The sequence below is a fragment of the Coloeus monedula genome (genome assembly GCF_965178545.1).
Source record: "Coloeus monedula genome assembly, chromosome: 29".
NCBI classification, from domain to species: domain Eukaryota; kingdom Metazoa; phylum Chordata; class Aves; order Passeriformes; family Corvidae; genus Coloeus; species Coloeus monedula.
This window is the reverse complement of record NC_138809.1, coordinates 4,071,242-4,091,351: the sequence shown is the minus strand read 5'-3', so window position 1 is coordinate 4,091,351 and position 20,110 is coordinate 4,071,242. Positions and strand designations below refer to the sequence as shown.

At 54.2% G+C, this 20,110-nt stretch overlaps 2 protein-coding genes across 12 annotated transcripts; one reads left to right on the top strand and one right to left on the bottom strand.

Moving 5' to 3' along the window:
• Positions 1-5,534: 5,534 nt before the first annotated feature.
• On the bottom strand, positions 5,535-11,146 carry POLR3C (RNA polymerase III subunit C). Of its 5 annotated transcripts, XM_082298842.1 has the most exons (15): positions 11,094-11,146; positions 10,731-10,923; positions 10,209-10,464; positions 9,687-9,872; positions 9,491-9,579; positions 9,128-9,232; positions 8,960-9,052; positions 8,805-8,885; positions 8,121-8,172; positions 7,978-8,038; positions 7,747-7,897; positions 7,385-7,486; positions 7,053-7,102; positions 6,828-6,977; positions 5,535-6,748 (listed from the first exon to the last, which is right to left on the bottom strand). In XM_082298842.1, exons 2-15 carry the CDS (start codon positions 10,875-10,877, stop codon positions 6,667-6,669), a joined length of 1,605 nt encoding a protein of 534 aa, XP_082154968.1. In that variant the 5' UTR covers positions 10,878-10,923; positions 11,094-11,146; the 3' UTR covers positions 5,535-6,666. The 5 variants fall into 5 exon arrangements, with proteins under 5 accessions (XP_082154968.1, XP_082154966.1, XP_082154964.1 ...); XM_082298840.1 differs by having other exon boundaries at positions 7,978-8,172; positions 8,805-9,052; XM_082298838.1 differs by having other exon boundaries at positions 7,747-8,172.
• A 180-nt stretch (positions 11,147-11,326) lies between these two features.
• RNF115 (ring finger protein 115) lies at positions 11,327-19,611 on the top strand. 7 transcript variants are annotated; one of them, XM_082298540.1, is made up of 9 exons: positions 11,327-11,453; positions 13,888-13,946; positions 14,477-14,528; positions 15,843-16,048; positions 16,640-16,711; positions 16,820-16,892; positions 16,970-17,063; positions 18,360-18,475; positions 18,546-19,611. In XM_082298540.1, the coding sequence occupies exons 1-9, from the start codon at positions 11,373-11,375 to the stop codon at positions 18,654-18,656; spliced, it is 864 nt and encodes a 287-aa protein (XP_082154666.1). In that variant the 5' UTR covers positions 11,327-11,372; the 3' UTR covers positions 18,657-19,611. The 7 variants fall into 7 exon arrangements, 6 of the variants coding, with proteins under 6 accessions (XP_082154666.1, XP_082154667.1, XP_082154664.1 ...); XM_082298541.1 differs by having other exon boundaries at positions 13,888-13,979; positions 18,569-19,611; XM_082298538.1 differs by having other exon boundaries at positions 13,888-13,979.
• The last annotated feature ends 499 nt before the right edge of the window (positions 19,612-20,110 follow it).

Below are 20,110 nucleotides of genomic sequence, written 5' to 3'. Positions count from 1 at the left end.
GCCCCATAGAAGCCAATGGAACCCCATAGAACCTTGTAGCGCCCCACAGAACCCCAGAGTGCCCCATAGAACCTGGCAGAGCACCACAGAACCTCCTGGAGCCCCATAGAACCCCATGGAACCCCATAGAACCTTCTGGAGCCCCACAGAGCCCCATACACCTCCATAGAACCCAATGGGACCCCACTGATCCCCACAGAGCCCCACAGAACCTTCTGGAGCCCCATAGAGCCCCACAGAACCCAATGGAACTCCGTAGAAGCTTCTGGAGCCTCACAGCGCCCCACAGCGCCCCACAGAACCCCCACAGAACCTTCTGGTACCCCACAGAACCCAATGGGACCCCGTAGAACCTTCTGGAGCCCCACAGAGCCCCATAGAACCCCTTAAAACCTTCTAGAGCCTCATAGAACCCAATGGGACCCCACAGAACCTTCAGGAGCCCCACAGACCTGCATAGAACCTTCTAGAGTCCTACAGACCCCCATAGAACCCCACACAACCTTCTAGAGGCCCATAGGACCCAATGGGACTCCACAGAACTTTTTAGAACCCCACCGAGCTCCATATAACCCCACAGAACCTTCTGGAGCCCCACAGTGCCCCATAGCAGCCCTATAGAGCCCCATAGAATCTTCCAGAGCTCCATAGAACCCAATGGAGCCCCAAAGAACCCAATGGGACCCCACGGAACCTTCTGGAGCCCCACAGAACCCAAAGGGATCCCATAGAACTTTCTGGAACCCCATAGGGCCCCCCAGAACCTTCTGGAGCCCCATAGAACCCAATGGGACCCCACAGAACCTTCTGGAACCGCATAGAGCCCCACAGAAGCCAATGGGACGCCACAGAATCTTTTGGAGCCCCATAAAACCCCAGAGCCCCCCAGACCCTTCTGGAGCCCCACAGCGCCTCACAGAACCTTCTGGAGCCCCACAGAGCCCAATGGGACCCCACAGAACCTTCTGGAGCCCTATAGGACCCAATTGGACCCCACAGAACCTTCTGGAACCCCGTAGAACCCCATAGAGCCCCCCCCAGAACCTTCTAGAGCACCATAGGACCCCACTGAGCCCCGTAGACCCCTGTAGAACCCCATAGAACCTTCTGGATCCCTACAGCGCCACATACCTCACCTGCACCTGCACCCCTACTCTGTGTTCCTACCCTGCACCTGTGCCCCTAACCTGTGCTCCTCATCTGCACCTCCACCCCTAACCTGCACTCCTTCCCTGTGCCTGCACCCCTGGCCCCTGCTCCTCACCTGTGCCTCCACCCCTAACCTGCACTCCTTCCCTGTGCCTGCACCCCTGGCCCCTGCTCCTCACCTGTGCCTGCACCCCTAACCTGCACTTGAGGCCTGCACTCCTACCCTGCACCCCTAACCCGTGCTCCTTGCCTGCATGTGCACCCCTGGCCTGCACCCCTGACCCATGCTCCTCACCTGCACCTGCACCCCTAACCTGTGCTCTTCACCTGCACCTGCACCCCTAGCCTGCACCTGCGCCACTAACCTGTGCCCCTGGCCTGTACCTGCGCTGCTGCCCTGCAACCCTAACCCTGACCTGGATACTGGGACGTGACCTGTGCCTGGACCCTGACTGGGTGCCTGGGTCCTGACCTGGACCCTATGCCTCAGAAACCCTCAGGGAAACCCACCTGGAAAACCCTAAATGTTCACCTGGCGGGTGCGTAGGGATTCCTAGAGGTAGGGGGTGGGGTTATGGGAGAGGGGGGGTGTGGCACGAGGGGAGGGGCCTGAAACCTGACACCTGGCGCTGTCACCTGACCTGAAACCTGACACCTGTAACCTGACATCTGGCAGTCATCTGACCTGAAACCTGACACCTGGTGCTGTCACCTGACCTGGAATGTGACACCTGGCACTGTCACCTGACCTGACACCAACACCTGGCACTGTCACCTGATCCCTACCTGTGTCACCTGGCCCCTGATACCTGGCACCTACTGCTGACCCCTGACCCCTACTGTGGTCATCTGGCCCCTGCTACCTGGCTTCTACTCCTGATGGTGGTGTGTGGCACCTAACGTGGCACTGGCCCCTGGCCCTGTGCCTCTGTGCTCCCTGCCCCTGTCCCTCTGCCCCCTCCACCCTATGTACTACTGTCCCACTTGGCCCCTGAACTTTACCTGCTGGTCTCTGGCCTGCGTGCGTTGTCCCTTGTGTGGCAGGCTCCTGGCGTGCTCCTGGCACTGTATTGGTATTGGGGCTATAGGGTTAGGGTCAGGGCTAGGGCTATGGGACCTCACGGAACCTTCTGGAGCCCCATAGAACCCAAAGGGATCCCATAGAACTTTCTGGAACCCCATAGGGCCCCCCAGAACCTTCTGGAGCCCCAGAAGGTTAGGGGGTTGGGTTAGGGTTGGGGGTTAGGGGTCACGGTCAGGGCTAGGGGGCTAGGGGTTAAGGTTAGGGTTTGGGGCTAGGGTTAGGTGGGGAGGGTGCTGGCATGGGCTCAGCATTTGGGATTATTGCCTCCAGCTGTGGGGAGGGTGCTGGCATGGGCTCAGCATTTGGGATTATTGCCTCCAGCTGTGGGGAGGGTGCTGGCATGGGCTCAGCATTTGGGATTTTTGCCTCCAGCTGTGGGGAGGGTGCTGGCATGGGCTCAGCATTTGGGATTTTTGCCTCCAGCTGTGGGGAGGGTGCTGGCATGGGCTCAGCATTTGGGATTATTTCCTCCAGTTTTGGGGAGGGTGCTGGCATGGGCTCAGCATTCAGGGTGATTGCCTTCGGCTCTGGGGAGGGCTGCTGCCTGTCGCTGCTTTTGGGGAGAAAGGGGTGTTGTTTGGGGTCCTGGTTAAGGTTAGGTTTAGGGAACAGGGCTTGTGTGTCATACCCCTTGTGTTTGTTGTGTAGTGTGTGATTTTTGAGCCCTTTCTCTTTATTCCCTGGACTCCCCCCGGGCTCTTGGCCTTTATTACGTTTTCCTGCTGCCTCCCCCTTGGGCTCTTGGCCTTTATTATGTCCCCCTGGAATGTCCCCCTGGGCTCTCGGCCTTAATTGTGTCCCCCTGCAGTGTCCCTCCTTGGCTGCCACCCTCTGTGTGTTTTTCTAACCTTTTTTGTGTGGGTGTTGTCCTTCCATGGGGGCTGCGGTGTTCTCCTGGTGCTGGGGGGTCTGCCTGCTGCGGCTGGGTGGGCTAAAATGGCGCCCTGAGGGGTGCTGTGGGGTGGTGCATAAATGACGGGAAGGGGGGGCTTGGGGGGGGCGCCCTGAGGGAACCCGCAGTGGTGGAAGAGGGGCCGTGAGGCGGCGGGGGCTGCCCTGAGGGGACCCGGGGGTGGCAAGGGGCAGGGTGTCCCCTGAGGGGACCCGCAATGGCGGAAGGAGTGCCGCGGGCGGCGGCAGGGGTCCGTGAGGCGGCACGGGGTGGGGGATGCCCTGAGGGTACCTGCAATGGCGGCTGGGGGGAGCGGCGGGCAGCGGGGAGGTGCGGTGGGGTGGTGTGAGGCCGCGGAGCCGTGCGGGACCGGCCCAGTGCCGGCGGGGGGACGGCGGCGGCTCACGGGGGGCTGGCGGGTGGCTGCAGGCGGCGGCGGGTAGCTGTAGGCGGCGGCGGGTGCCGGACCGCTGGGGTCCAGGCGGCGGCAGGTGCAGGAGCGGCGCGGGACTGGCGGGGGGTCGGTGCCGGGGGCGGGAAACGCCGTGAGGGGAGAGGGGCGGGGCTGGGGGCGGGGCGAGAGGCGGGGCCACATTGCTCGCGCGATGGAAGGGGCGGAGCCACGTGACGCGGGGGCGGGGGCGGGGCCGGGGCGGAGCCTCGTGACGCGCGCGAGGGCGGCGGTGCCCGGGGGCGGGGGGTGGGAGCCTGTGATGAATCGGGGGTAGAGCTTAGGATGAGTGATAGGTGTGGGTGGTGTGTGTGTGCACGCAAAAAATTGGCTAATTAACTAATTATCCAATTATCTAATTCAATTAGTGCTCCAGATGGGAGTAGCTATGTAATGATTAATCAATTCAATTAGTTACTCCCATTTGGAGTGCTAATTAGGGGCCCTATATACTATATATAAAAAGAAGAAAAAATAACAAGTCTGGTGCAGCAGTAGAACTTTTAAAGCTCCCTGGGAGTAAAAATTTTATATGTAAAACTTTTTTTTTTTTTACTCCCAGGGAGCATTACAAGTTCTACTGCTGCTTTTTTTAAATTTAAGCTATAAATAAAAATAAACTTTATTTCTAACATAAAAGTTAGAAATAAAGTTAAAGTGAGAGGGAAAGAGAAAAGCAAAGCTAAAGAGTTAAAGTTAGAGAGAAAGAGGAAAGTAAAGTCGAAAAGTTAAGTTAGAGGGAAAGAGAAAAGCAAAGCTAAAGAGTTAGAGAGAAAAGAGGAAAGTAAAGTTAAAAAGTTAGAGAGAGAAAGTAAAGTTAGAGAGAAAGAGAAAATAGAGAGAAGAGGAAAGAGAAAAGTAGAGAAACACAGGAATAAAGACAAACAGAGGAACAAAGAAACAGAATTAAAGAGAAAAATAGAGAAGGACAGAAAGAGAGTAAAAGAGAAAAAGAGAGAAAGCAATAAGGAGAAGTAGAAAAGCAAAGAAACAGAGTTCTAGAGAAGCAAAGAAATGGAGTCAAAGAAAAACAAGGAAATAGTTAAGGAGAAATAGGAAAATAAACCTAGAGAGAAACATAATTGGAGAAAGTGAGAAGAAGAGAAACTGAGAGACAGAGGTAGAAACAGTGAGAAAAACAGACACAGAAATAAAGATAGACAGAGAAAAGTAAAGTGAGGAATAGACTAAAAAGTAAAGCAAAGCAAGAAATACAGTGAAAAAATGACTAAACCACACCAAAGAAAGACAGGAGCCAAGGCGGGGGGGGGGGGGGGGGGGGCTGGGTATCTTTTTTACGGTTTATTCAACTTTATTGAATGGATTTTTGTATTTACACTCTAGCAAAATATACAGAAACAACAATGTATACAAATAAAGTACAACTACAATCCATATACACACTGGTAAAAGTCCACTTTGCATACAGAGCAATACCTGGAAATGCAGCAGCAAACACAAATACAGACCAATACAGAGCAACACAAGCCAAATACATATCAACACAATATAACAATTTTTCTATTTCTGGAAAACTTGCTACGTTTTGTTTTATTGTTAGAGGAAACCCAAAACAACAGCACCACGTAACACTCATCCACCACACACACCTCTTTCAGCTTCCACACAACCCCACCATCGCTCTCATCTCGACCGCTCTCCTCACCCCGGCCCCTCGGGAACGGGGTTCCTGGGAGCCTCCAAATCGTCCTGCCTGACAAAACCCCCAGGACACAGCAGGTTTTTCCGCAGCAGCGCTCGTCAGTCTGGAGGGGAGCTGATAGTTGCTCAGCTCCCGGAGCAATGGGCTGCTGGACAGAGGTGCAGTCCACCAAAAATGAGCAGCAGGGCCCACGATGAGGGAAGAGGAAGATGGGGACAGCTTGGAGGGGGTGTAGTGGGAAAGCAGAAGCTTAGGAATGGAACACAGAAAGACAGAAAAAGGAGAGGAACAGCAAGAGAGGGGGGAAAAAAACAGGGAGCAGGACGCACATAAAGAACCATAGAAGCATTTAAGCTGGCAAAGAACTTTGAGATCGTCAAAGTCCACCTATTAACCCAGCACTGCCAAGTCCACCACTAAACCGTTATCGCTTGAAGGTAGCACCGGCTGCCCCTTGGGGAATTGCACCTGGAAGCACAGAGGAGGAGAGGAAGAAAGAGGGAGCGGGAGCAGGACAAAGGAAAATAAGGACAGGGTGAGGATGAAAATAAATAAAATGGGATGGGCAGTACAATGGCGAGGGATTAAAAATAATAGGGGCATGGAACAAGATAGAAAGATACAGTGAGAAACAATGGCACAGAGCAACGGAATAAAAAAGGAAGAGGGAGTCTGAGAGAGGCACCGAGGACAGATGAAAGGGAAGAGCAGGTAAGGATGGACAGATAAATGGACAGCGCAACAGGGAAAGAGCATCGGGGAATAGGACGGTGGGACAGAATAAGAAAATGAGGGGCGGGGAGCAGGACAGAGTGGTAAACATGCACTCTTTTTATTTCTTTCATATAGATAATGTTGTCTCACATTTTTCAAGCCTTCAATGGCTTAATCTATATATACAAGTTATATTTGTACGTGCGATGTCATGTGAGTTACGGCAAATTATCTTGAGCATGGCACTGTAAGTTTCTTCCAGAGCCGCCGTCCTAAGTGCGATGGCACGTACCTAATGCTAACCCTAAACCTGGCCAAAATTTGGATTCCACCTTCAAAATTCAAAACATTCAAGGATTGCTCCCAGATGAAATCTGCCAGGATGGACAGGTCACGCCGGGGACGGCGTCACCCTCGGTCTGTCACGGGAGACAGGACCGGTCCTGAGGGACACAAGCACAGTTCTGTGTGTCCCCCACGTCCTGCCTGTGTCCCCATGTGACCTGTGTCCCCTGTGTCCTGTGCATCCATGTCCCATGTGTCCCCGTGTCCCCGCACGCAGTTGACACACAGGTGCATTAGCAGCTGTTGCTTTATTCTCCTCAGTAGCACAAGCACCGTGGGCAGAGGCATCCGGTGCCTGTCCCCATCCACGTCCCTGTCTGTATCCCTGTCCTTATCTGCATCCGCGTCCTTGTTCCAGGCCTGTTCCCTCATGGCCTCTTCATGGTGCTCTCGATGAACGACTCCAGCACAAAGATGGTCTCATCCACCTGGTTCTCACTGGCATCAATCCTAGGGGACAGACAGCGATGGGCAGCCCCCACAGGGGGTCCCCAATGCCCATCTCCATCCCTGTTTCCGTCCCCCTCACTTGTTGACGTTGCGTTTTAGGGTCTCGAGCTGCTGCCGCTCGGGACCCGTGATCATCTCCTCGACCTCATGCAGCTGCGCCGCCTCAGCGCCCGTGGCCTGCATGGAGGCCAGGATGGCCTCCACACGCTGGGACTTCTCTAGGAGCCTCCTAGGAGGGAATGTGGACGTGGCAGTGGCGGCTCTGGACCCACCATAATGGGCCACCCCCAGACACAGCACTCACTTGTTCTCCCGCATCTCGTGCTGCCGTCGCTCCATCAGGTTAGCCACGCTCTGGGGAAGAAATGGGTGAGTACCCAGTACGGGTGTGTTGGGGAGCACTGAGGAGCTCCATGGGAGGACATGGGCACTGTCACTGCCACCCCTGTGGCACCACAAGGGAGGGGGCTGTGAGACCTGGACCCCGGAGCAGGAAGGAGCTCTGGAGGGACAGAACCAGATGAGCCCCCGGCCCAGGTGTATTGGGGGGCACCGAAGGACCCTACGCTCCCAAAAACCCAACAGGGGAACACACAGAGGACCATGCCGCTGCCATCGGGATTCCTCGGGATTCACCTTGTAGCATCTGTGAAGCAGCATCCGAGCAGCGGCCATCACGTTCACCGTGTACAGGTAGAAGGTGCGGGACGGAGCGTGGTCCGGAGTCTTGGGAATCTCCTGTGGAAGGGCAGAGGGGCAGATGTGGTGGGAACTGAGTGGGGGTATCCCCTCCCCCAGAGGTGTCCCTATGTCACCTTCCCCGTAGGATTCCCCCTTCCCAAAGGGTTCCCTGTGCCCAGATTCCAGGTGGGATCACTTGGAAGTGCCCGGAAGTGCCTGTCACCTGGACAGCTGTTCCACCCAGGGAATCTCTGGGATCCCAGAGCTCCCTCACCTGTGGGGACAGAGAGTTCTCCAGGATCCTGGAGATCCCTCACCTGCAAGGACACCAGGTTCTCTGAGAGCATCCTGTAGAGCATGTCCTTGGCTTCCTTGGCTGGGATCATGGCAAAATCTTCCACCTGCTTCTGCTCCAGGTGCTTCTTGCGCAGGAGCAGGCGGAATATCCTGGCACAGCGGGAGCCAAACCTGTGCAGGAGGAGTGGGATGAGGGAGGGACATTGGAAGGGGCTGGGAGGAGCCTGGGAGGCTCCAGGTCTCCGTGTCACCTCTCCTCCACGATGGACTCCAGTGTGGCCGTGGCCAGGGACACCAGGGCCTTGTGCAGGTCTGTAGGGGCTGAGGTCAAGGACAATTTGGGAGCTCGGGAATGCTTCTGGCCTGGGAACGCCAAGTTCCCCCCAAAGGATACTGACGGTGTAGGTGCCCCCGCCGCTGTCCCCCGACTTCCCCACGAACTCCAGCTGCAGGGAGAGACAACAGGGAAAAGTTCAGGACGTCCCCTGAAGGAAGGAAAATACAGATTTTTTTCCTTACAATCTGTAGTGAGAAGAGTAAGAAGATTTTAGGGAACAAAGATCAGTGACTTTAGCAGCCTAAAAACATGGACTGGGTCTTAGTGACCCTTCCAGGGGCTTTTGAACATCTTGAATATCTCTTAAATACCTTCAGTGTCAGAATTTTAGGCTGACTTTGAATGAAATCATTTTCAGTATTTTTCAAATAACTTTGGTATCTTTTAACATCTACAATATATTTTACATGTCTCCAGTATCATCGATATTTGTTAAATAAGTTATATATCTGCTAAATAACTCAAGTATTCTTAAATAACCTCAGCATCTGTTAAATATCTTCAGTGTCTGTAAAATAACTTTAATACCTGATAAATAATTTCAATATCTGTTCCATGTCTTTGATACCTGTTCAATAACTTAAAAAATCTTCAGTATCTGTTAAAAACCTTCCTTAACTCTCAGCAAATCCTGCTTTACCCTCAGACAGATAGAGAAACAACCAAGGAATCACGGAATCGACGGAGACTGGAAGAGCCCTGGGGTCCCCCCAGCCCTGCGTCCAGTGTCCCCAGCCTCACCGGATCGTCGGCCAGGAGCGCCAGGTACTGGTCCAGCACCTGCTTCCCAATGTTGTACCCCGCAGGAAGAGATCGGAATATCTACGGTGGAAAAAACAGAGAACATCGAGGGATTCCGAGGGATGCCAGCTTCCCAGAGGCTTCCAAGGACGCACCTCATTGGAGGAGAGCGGCTGCGTGTGGGATGCACCCGAGGCTGTGGTCACCTCGCTCATGCGCAGCATCGTCCGCACCACCTCGCTGCTGGTCTGTATTGGGAAAACCGGGAATTAGAGTGGGAAAAGCTCAGTTCCAGGCTAGGAACGGAGGTGGGAACCACAGACCTGGTCCATGCGGCTGGCCACGGCGCTGACCAGAGCCTGGTCACGGAAGTGCTGATGAAAGCGCTCCAGGTTGACTTGCCAGTAAATGCCGTCATCTGGGGGAGTCTGGGGGGACCGAGGACAAAAAGTGAGGGGAAACGGGGCAGGGAAATGGAGGGAAATGGGGCAGAAAACTGAGGAAAAGGAGACACGAAACTCAGGGATGGGAGCCAGAAAAATGAGGAAAAACAGCCACAAAAAATGAGGAAAGGGGGACCACCTTGTTTCCCCAGAACACGTTTGGGAATTAGGATCCCACCCTTCCCATGTCCCGATTCCCAGGCCAGAGCACCGAGGGCACCATCACTCCAGCATTCCCAGTACCTCTGAGGTTCCTCCCTCCTGCTTCTGCCTTTTGGCCTTGTGCTCCCCCTCCTCTTCCTCGTCACACGAGTGTCTCCGCTTCCCTTTCCCTGTCAACCCAAGACACTATTTCCCATCAAACCCATCACTGTGGCCTCAACACATGGCTGAGTGCTTCCTGAGGCCCCCCAAGCGCCAGGATCCCCGGGGCTCTCACCGACAAGGCTGAGCCGAGGCACGACGTACATGTCCTTCTCAGCAATGGCCAGGGCAGGTGCAGGGGGTGGCGGCGCCTTGGCGCCCCGAGGGATTTCCGGGACCATCGGGCACCTCTGGATGAAGTGGGTATCTGCCAGGCGCACAAACGTGCTGGACACTTCCGAGTAATCCATGGTTTTCCCATCTAGGTGGGAGGAGAGACACGGTGGATGGATCTGGGATGTTCCCGAGGCTTCGGAGAATGTGGTCATGCCGTGCTCGCTGCCACGACGGTGAGCACCCCACAGACCCTTTGGGACCACATTCACTAACCCAATCCCAAATCCCTATTTCTTAAGAAGCTTCCCACCCTCCGTGGTCTCCATCAGCCTGTCCGAGACCAGATCCTGGATGTTCCTGAGGCTCAGGAGTACACGGTGACACCGTGGCCACCACCACAGCCTACGGTGCCTCTGATCCCATTCACCAACTAAACCCGCTCCCAGATCCCATTTTTTTGAGGGAGGAGCTTCCTTCCCACCTTCCATGGTTTCAGTGAGGCGATCGGCGACCCTGGCAACGGCGCAGCTCATGGAAAGGTGCCCGTGGAGCAGAAGCTCCTCCACCAGCAGCTCCCCCGGGTCCCCGTAGAGCGTCTTGGCTGTGTAGATGTAGCGGGGGTAGCGCAGGATCCGCAGGATCCGCTCGCTCCGTGCCTCATATTCCACGGACCCCCGGGGCTGCACCTCATACCGCACTAGGTTGTGCTGGATTAGGACACAAAGGGCCTTTTTCACCTGTGGGAGAGAGTAGGAGGGTCGGACTCTGCCTTGTACGGGGGGGTAATGGCCCCGTCCCAGTCTTCCTGGGTGTTCCGTCCCTGCCCAGATCCGAGTCTCCCTATGGAGAATCAGAATTTCCCTGCTCCTTCCAAGATTAGTTTTTCAGAGAAATACAAGCCACCTGCTCCATTAAAATATTCCTCCCTGATTTATTAAAAATTCCTTGTCCTTTTCCAGGTTTTCCTCCAAATCTCCCCTCCTGGACCCCTCCCATCCCGTACCTGATCCGGGAGCAGCCCCGCGTCCCCCGCCAGGAGCCGCAGCGGCCGCGGTCCCGTCCGGAGCAGGGAGTTCCCGACTTTCTCCACGATCTCCCCGAAGTGCTCCTGGAGCAGGAGGGAGCAGAGCCGCAGCTCCGCCTGCGTCATCCCGGCGGCTCCGGAATCTCAGGAACGGAGCGGGCGGAAAGAACAGCTGGGGGACAGAGAGGGGGCAGATGCTGACCCTGTCACAGGGGTCCCGTATCCCCTCCCGGGGGAGGATCAGACCTGTCACAGGGGTCCCGTATCCCCTCCCGGGGGAGGATCAGCCCTGTCACAGGGGTCCCCGTTTTCCTCCAGGTGAGACCTCCCCCCCGCTCTCACCACCAGCTCTGGCCCAGCCCCCACCGCCGCCCTGAAAACGGCCACGTTTTGCGGCCACTTCCTGTGGCGCCACTTCCGCTGCCGCCACCCGGTTCCCCAGTGGGAGGCTTACACCAGGGGGCGCGCCGGCCGCTCCCCGCCCCGCGGAGCCGCTCTATCCGCTCACCCGCGCTGTCTGGACTAGGCGCGGAGCAGACGAGCTCGCCGGAAGCGTGGGGCCTCTCTGGGCCGCGCTCGCTGCCCCGGGAGGAGTGACGGCAACGGCGGCAGTGGGGGAAGATGGCGGAGGCGGCGGCGGCGGTGCCGCAGCACCGGTTTTTTTGCCACAGCTGCAAGGGCGAGGTCAGCCCCAAGCTGCCGGTGAGCCCCGGGCAGGGAGGGTCGGAGAGGGGGAGCCCCGAGCTGCCGGTGAGCCCCGGGCGGGGAGGGCCGGGGCGGGGAGCCCCGAGCTGCCGGTGAGCCCCGGGCGGGGGTAGGGGCAGGGGTGATCCCCCAATCCCTTCCTGAGCCCCGAAGGAAGGGGCGACCTCCAGCCCCCGAAGTTGTTGCCATATGGAACAGGTGATACCCCCCCGCCCCCCATCCCAGTTCTCAGACAGGAAGGGGACTGGGGGAAGCTCCTGTTCCTCGTGGAAGGGGATAATCCCATTCCCATCCCGCTCCATGAGCGGCCCTTGCAGCGTCTGCTCCTCCGACAGGGTGGGAGTTGTCCATCTGCGCCTAAGTTATCTCAGTTCCTATTCCTTTGAACTGGGAGCATCCCAGATTTTTCTTTCTTCCATGTCCATTCCACGCTGAATGATCCGGTTTTTGCCTCCAGCATTCCCAATCCCACTTTTTAAGAAGGACGCATTGTCCAGTTCTCGCTCCAACCCCTCCATCCCCAAAACCTGAGTTTTCCTGGTGCCTCCATCATCTTCCTTGTTTATCCTGGGAGGAAAACTCCGGCCCTGCTCCCCGGGGAACACCAGGGAAGCACCTGAGATTTCATTTCCTGGGATTCTCCACTGGCTGTTGCTCCAGTTCCCATTTCAGGAACCCCCCAGACTCCTGGCAGTGGAGGGACATGGCCCTGTGGCTCTGCCCAGGGATCCCACTGGGAGCTGCTCCCCATGGATTTGTACTTTGAGAATCCGAACCCAAAACGCCTTTTTGGCCCAAAATTTCCTGGTTTGGGTCATTGAGGGGGATTAGGGATAAGGGCATGGAAAGTGAGGCATTCCCAAGCAGAACTTCTCCTGCACCTCCCAACACCCAAGGTGGAGATGTTGGGTCAGAGAATCCCAATCCCCTGGAAAGTCATCTGGAGACTTTCTAAGGAGACTTTATGCCTCTTCCCCATCCACATGGTATAAAGGAGGGTCTTTCCACGTGAAAATCCCTGTGGATTGAGAAGTGGAGCCTCAGCGGTGCCAGGGAGATTTTTTATTTTTTTTCTTGCTTTCCACGTGAGGAATGTGGGGATGACAGGAGGGATATGGAATTGCACAAGGTATCAACCCAATGCTAGGGTGAAGAAGCCGAGTTATCCTGACTGGAGACAAGGGAAAAGGGGAAATTCAAATTGGGATTTGAGCCGTGGAGGAGGTGCTGGATGGAGCAAGAGCCGAGGAGAACTTCTCCACGGTCCCATTTGTCCCACACACCTTTCTTTGGGATTCCATTTGCATCTTTCCATCATTTTTGGGTGGGGATCACCTGGAAAACCACCTAATCCAACTTTTCTGCCCGGATTTGGGATCAAGTCCAGGCTGGACGTGGATGTGCCGCACAGTTCCAGCTGCCTCACGAATGATCTGAGCGCAAAGCAAATGCTCCTGGTGGGATTCCAGTTTGTTTTTCTTCTGGGAATCACAGACCGCCAGGCTGGAGGGGGGTCAGAGCCATGGGATGCCCCTGGATTCCTTGGAAAATCTGTTTTTCTTTGTACCATGGCTGGGTCCTGCTTAGGGAACGAGATCCCTGTGCAGATCCCAGGATGTGAGCACCCAGGAGGCTCCAGGATCATCCACTGCATCCCTAAATATCCCCGGGAAAGCAGGGAGCTGATTCCAAGGCTCTGCAGGATCCCACACACCATCTGTTCCCGTTTCCCTTCTTCCTCTCTCCAGAGCTATTTCTCCCAAATGTCATTTTTATCTCTCTCCAGCTACTAGGTGGGAAGCTGGGAATTTCCATATGGATTCCAACAGAAAAAATATTCCAAAGCTTTCTGGGAATGCATCAGCATCCCACCCCCTGCTGGTGATGGTCTGATCCAGGATTTGGATGGAGTTCCCACAAAATCCATGCCCAAAGTGTGGGGAACGTTCCATGTGCTGTGGAACAGGATGCAGGATTTTCAGGGATCTGGGAAGCATGGGGGAAGGAAAGAATGTTCTAATCCAGGGGGATTGGTTCTGGATGGAGATCCCACAAAAATCGGTTCTCAAAGTGTAGGATTTGGGAAAGCTCTGGCTGTGAGATGGGATCTGGAGAGGGAAGATCCATGAGAGCGGATCTGTGGGGTCTTTTTGTTTTTTCCATGGTTTTCTCCAAATCGAAGCTGATCTGCAGCTCTGGGACAAAACTCTGGGAATGGGAATGGGGAAAATTTTTCTCCTTGAAAAGAATTTCGTTCCGTGCTTTTGCAGATCCTGCCAGTGGCTCTTTCACTCGCCAGTGCCCAAATTTCATGGGATTTGGTGTTATGAGCTGCTCGGGATCTAGGATCAGGAATCTTCCTGAAGAGGGATCTTTTCCTTAGAATTCCTAATATTTTGTGGCTAATCCCAGCTCACTTCTGTGTTCCCAGGAATATACCTGCCCCCGCTGTGAGTCCGGCTTCATTGAGGAAGTCACTGATGATTCCAGGTACCAGAGAATCCAGGGATATCCAATATCCAGGCACGTGGAGAGACAATGGATCAAGTAATAAGGAGATTTAGTGTGACAAATGCTATTTTAGCTCACTTTTTTTCCACACTTTTTGCTTTGTTTTTACACCTTTTGGGGTTCTTTTTGTACGCTTTTTTTTTTTTTTAATGCTCTTTTTTGCTATTTTTTGATGTATTTCCCCCACTTTTTGTGGTTTTGCGTGGGGGGTTTTTTTTGGTTGGTTTTTTTTTGTAAAAGAAAAGCCTTTTTTGGTTTTCTCGATATTTTTACCCTTTTTGGAATTTTTTTACCATTTTTTTTTCCTTACCGTTTTTAATATTTAGGAAAAAAACCCCTTTTTATTATTTTTGGTCTTTGCCCATTTTTGGGGGTTTTTTTTGCCCTTTTTGGTCTTTTTTTTTTTTTGCCCCTTTTGGGGGGGATTTCAGGAAACAAAGGGGGGATTTGGGAAGCGTGGGGGGATTTTGGGAATGGGCCCTGCCCTCACTCTCCTCTTTTTTGCCCAGTTTTTTTGATGGCAACGCCCTGGACGACAGCCCCTCCTCGCAGTTCGCAGAGGTGAGTTTTCCTGCTTTTCCCAGTTTCCTTGGGGCATCTTCCCCAGCAGCTCCTTTTCCTGAGAGTTTTCGGGAGACTGAAAATCGGCATTGGGACCCACCAGGGCTGGGCATGACAGGAAAAGGAGGATTCAGGGAAGAGCCTTACCCCAGCGCTGGCAGATCCTGGGATTTGTGTGGGGGTGCTCAGCCAGGCGAGGAGCTTTTCACTGTCTCTCCCTGCCCCCAGATTTTCCAGAATCCATCAATTATAAAGTCCAGACTCATAGGAAATCCACTCAATCCTGGGCCGGAGATGGGGTCACCAAGCAGCCGGAATTCCAGTCTGGATCCTTCCTGTTTGCTTCCATGCTCCGAGCATCCAGCTGGGTTCCTCCCCCTCTTCATCTGGATGCATTTGTCTCCTGACCCAAATTATGGCTTGGATATCACTTCGCATCCCAGAAATTCCCAAGTTTCAGGGAGATCCTGATCCCGTCTTCCCGCCCGTGGAGCTTTGTGCTCCGTAAGTTAAACTGGATTTGGGGATGAATAATAACTGGAAGTTCTCCCCAGGGTGTGGTTGCAGGTAAAGCTACCATCAGAGCAGCAGGAGAACAGGAATGTTTATACATTGGGTTTTATTCCTTAATCCAAATGGATTTGTGGGAGAGGGTCTCTGCAGGGTCTCCAGGCTCTGGCTCTGAATTTCTGGGGGTTTTCCTGCACCCCTGGAGTGGTGTAGCAAGGAGATCCATGGATCACCCCCTGCTTACCCTCAGAGAGGCTGCGGGAGAGGAATTGGGTAAATCAGGGAGCAAGTCGGATTTAGCAGCACAGGATCTGCTGCAGGGGCAGGGAATGGCATTACCCACATGGGCAGTTCCCACAAAACAGCAGTATGAGGGGCACAGGATTGGGTGACACCTTGAGATGTTCCTGGGGACACCCCAGGGATACAGATACCATCCGTCCATCCTTTCACATCTATGTCCTCCCCATGCCTGTAAGGCCCCTGAGTGATCCCATGGATTTGGGAGTGTCCAGTATTATTCCGCCTCAAATTCCAGCCCTTGGAGAGAGGGAGAGACCAACCCCACAGCTTCCAGATTTATTGGGATCCGCGTGGAGCGGGGATTTGCGGCGGGGGTGTTGCAGCAGCTCTGGATCCACTTGGGCTACGATTAAGCCTTTTTGCCAGATTTTTTTTCCCGGGATCCATGACAGCTGTGGGAATGTGCTCCGGTGAAGTGGACTTCGCTGCCTCCGCATTCCCCCTGAGATGAGCACCGCAGCTGAGTGGGTATCATGTCTCCCATCTTCCCGCTCTCCGCAGCTTTGGGACCACTTGGACCACACAATGTTCTTCCCAGATTTCCGGCCGTTCCTGAGCAGCAGCTCCCTGGATCCGGAGAGCCGGGACACGGAGAGGGGCCCCCCGGCCGAGCTCTGGGGGCCCAGTCGCCCCCCACGGCTGCCGATGCCTCGGAGGTACCGATCCCGTGGCAGCTCCCGCCCGGATCGCTCACCCGCCATTGAGGGGTGAGTGTCTTCTCCGGGGAGAACAGGAGATTTGGGGAGAAACCTGGAAAAATGGGATCCTGGCACTTCCTGTCAGCCCCCTTAGCACAATTCTGAGTCATTGTCCCTGTCCTGCTGCCTGGAACACAGGGCATTCTCAGCACTCGCATCCTGGGAGGAGCTCCCATCCCCAATTCCTTTGTGCTCTCCCTCCCTTTTGGGAGCTTTATCCAGGAAATTTCCAACTGTGAGCCCTGTATCCATGGGAACAGGATTCCCTGTTTTACTGCTTATTCCTTCTGCCATACTTTATTTATTTATTTAGATTGTTCTTTCCATGTTTTTCCCTGATTTTCCCTGTCCCAACTCTTCCATTGGAACTCGAGGCATTCCCACTTCTCCCACCCTGGGATGAGCTCACATCCCTAATTACTTCCTGCACTCTCTCCGTTTTGGACCTTTATCCAGGGATTTTCACAGTCATGAGCCATGCAGCCAGGCATCCGTAGAGCAGGAATTCCTGGTTTTCCTGCCCATCCTTTCTTCCACCATTTATTTACTTACTTAACTTGTTCTTTCTGTGTTTTTTCCTCCCCATGCCTCCTTCTTTAGGATAATCCAGCAGATCTTTGCTGGGTTTTTTGCCAACTCAGCTGTTCCTGGCTCCCAGCATCCCTTTTCCTGGTGAGTAAAAACCTGTATTAGCCCAGATCCCACCAGTAACTACCAGTAACCCAGCACCTAGGGGCTGGTTTGGGACTGGGGGGAATTCCTGGACCGTCCCATTGGCAGGAGCGGGATGCTGCACTCCAATCCTGGGGATTATGCGTGGGGACAGAGCGGCCTTGATGCTATCGTCACCCAGGTGAGGGGCACCTGTGCCGGGGGCAGATCCAGTGCCAGATCCCTGCTCCTGAGCATGGAATTTTTCCCTCTCCACAGCTCTTGGGACAGCTGGAAAACACAGGACCGCCGCCAGCAGACAAAGAGAAGATCTCATCACTCCCAACGGTGCCGGTGACACAGGAACAAGTTGGTGGGTGACTCCAATGGCACTTGGATCCTGGTGTTTGACATCCTGAGCTCCCCATTCCCACTTTGTTGACCGTGAAATTGGGCTGGAAACTGTCAGCTCCCAGGCTTTGCTGCTTCCATCTCTGGTGTTCGGTTCTCCCAGGAATCTTGGAGCTCCACTGTTTCCCAGAGTGTTTGGGGAGTCCTGGAATGTGCCATTCTGACTCTTCCCACCCCCAGGATGGTTCTCCCATCCCAAATCCCTGTTTGTGCTCTTGACTCGTCCCTTCTTCCCTTTCAAACTGGCTCTCGACATATTCTGCTCTGGAAATGTCATGGAAAGCTGCCAGCAGGGGCCTGGGAGTGTCTCGGAACAACCCTGGCTTTGCAATTAAAAATCCCGTGAATTTTTCACCCCAAGGATCCCTCCCCCTCCCAACTGCTCCGTTACCAGAACCCTATCCCCTCCATTATGGTTAAACCAGACGGTTCTACACAGGATATTTTTATCCCGTGGTTTTACGCACCGCTCTGTCCTCCTCTTCTCTGGGAAGCCAAGGACTAACTGGAATTCCATGTGTCTGAGCCCACGGAGCCCGAGCAGGCTAGGAATCGTGAAATCTTGGAATATGGAAATCGGAAGGGACCCCCGGGATCACCGAGGGAGCTCAGCTCCTGGCGGTGTCTGTGTCAGCATCACGAGCTGAGGAACAGCCGGAGAGAGAGTGGGATTTCAGCCACCTCCCATGGCTGGTGGCACCTGGCATTGGGATCATCAACCCACATTCCAGGCCGGAAAGTTGTGGCAGGAATCCAAACATCCTTACTTTGATTTTGGGTTTGTTTGGTTTTTTTTTTTTTTGGTTGATGGTGATGTACAGAGAACACCAGGAATTCTTTACATCCCTGGGGGTTGTGTGTGGATGGATGGATCCCAGCTGGTGGAGCTCAGAGCTCATGTTCCCAGCAGGAATTCTTTGTTCCCTGGATGCTCCATCCTCTGTGGGTTGTGTCCTAGCCTGCAAATCCTGACGCTCATGTTCCTAGTGGGATTTCATTGATCCCTGGATGCTCCATCCCCAGAGGATTTTGTGTGGATGGATGGATGGATCCTGGCTTGTTTCTGGCAGGAATTCCTTGATCCCTGGGTGTTCCAGATGCGGCACAAATGATCTGTAAATCCCAGAGCTCCTGTTGCTGTTGTGGGATCTCTTTGGTCCCTGAACACCCCATTCCCAGTAGACCCTATGCAAATGAGTCCCAAATACCAAAGCCTTTATTCCTGTCCCCCTGACCTGTGATTCCCTGTTTTCTGCAGACACAGGGCTGGAATGCCCGGTGTGCAAGGAGGATTACGCCGTGGCGGAGCAGGTCCGGCAGCTCCCCTGCAATCATGTCTTCCACAGCAGCTGCATCGTGCCCTGGCTGGAGCTGGTAAGATCCCAGAAAACCCACGTATCCCACGGGATAATCCCCCAGGATAACGGCTCTGTGTTCCCCGCAGCACGATACGTGTCCTGTCTGCAGGAAGAGCCTAAAGGGGGAAGATTCCACCCGACAAATGCCGAATCCTGATGCTTCTGACAGCCCGGTGCAGGAGCGATGGACTTTCTGACCCTTCTGGAAGGTTCTGGAGTGTTCCAGAGGGTTCCGGAGGCCGGAGCATCCCCGCTCGAGGTGTACATTGTCTGAGAATTCCAACAAACCCCCCCGAGTAGCAGGAATTAGGGGGCCCACCCTGTGGGATTATGGCACCAAGCGCTCTTCTCCTGGGAATTTATCCTTACGCTCCATGGAATTGCCTCGTTAGTCCTAAATTGGGAATTTTGGGAGTGATTTGATTTCATTTGATATCAGAAAAAGTTTTTTTCCAGTGGGGCTCAGTCTGGAGAGGGGTTCCAAGTCCCTCACAGCCTTCCCTGAAAAAAGGTTGGGATAAAAAGGGGATTTGTGGGATCTTCCTGCACTCCAGGAGATTGGAATTGTATCCACGAGGGATTTTATTGCCCCATTTTGGATGGAATACTTGGGGTCTATAAAATCATGGCAGGTGGAAGAAGGAAGGTTCTGGAGCCCTTCCTGAGGGGGGTTGGACCCTCAGGAGTCCCTGGGGCCCTGGAAAGGCTCTGGGGATGCTATGGTATCAGGAATGCACCGAGCAGGATTTTGTCTCATCCTGGACTATTTTTGGGGTTGATTCAGGTTTTTCTGACCCTTTCCCACATGCCTGCTGTCCCAGGTGTGTCCAAACCTCCCTCCACCCCCACGAGTCATTCCAGGCGGGAAATACGGACCACGTTGCTTATCCCTTGGGAATCCCCCCACCGCCCCCCATAACTTAAGGAAACTCTTTATTTTTGCTGATTCTTTGGTTATTTTGAGAATTTTTTCCCATTTCTGTGACATTTATCCAGGTCTGAATCCTGGGAGTTATCCTCGTAGTCGTGGTATCCACTGACTGCCCTAGGGGGACATTGTGACCCCCATCCCTGGTGGGGGGGGACATTCCCAAACCCCTTGGGCTCAGTGGCTCCATATCCACATGGATTTAATTCCTGATTTTCTTTGCTCTTCCGTCCAATAAAGGCCTTTCTCAAGGAATTCCCCTCCCCAAGTCATCCTTGGAGCTAGGAAAGGGAGGCAGGAGCTGGGGTTCTCCTGGGTGGGGGGCAGAAATGAGCTCGGCAAAAGCTTTTGGGGAGGGAAAACCCCGATTTGCAGGATTTGTCTCCTAGGGAGGATATCCAAACACCTCCCGCTCTGTTGGGACACATTGTCCCTATCCCCCCTCCCTGCTCTGCTGAAAGCCATTCTGGATACAGGGACACCCCAGTCCTGGGGCCGGAGCTGGGACAGGACTGTAGATCCACAGAGATTGGGAAAATCCAGCTGGATCCTGGGTTTATCCCAGTGCTTTTCCCTGTTACCCAGCATGTCCAGCTCCCCTGATGGGGATTTCTGGGGGGGGTCACACCCACGCACTTCCCGTTTCCACTTCTTCCCTCTTCCACACAGTGCTGGAAATCAGGAATTCGTTCCCTGTGGTCCTGGATTTAACCTGGATTTAAG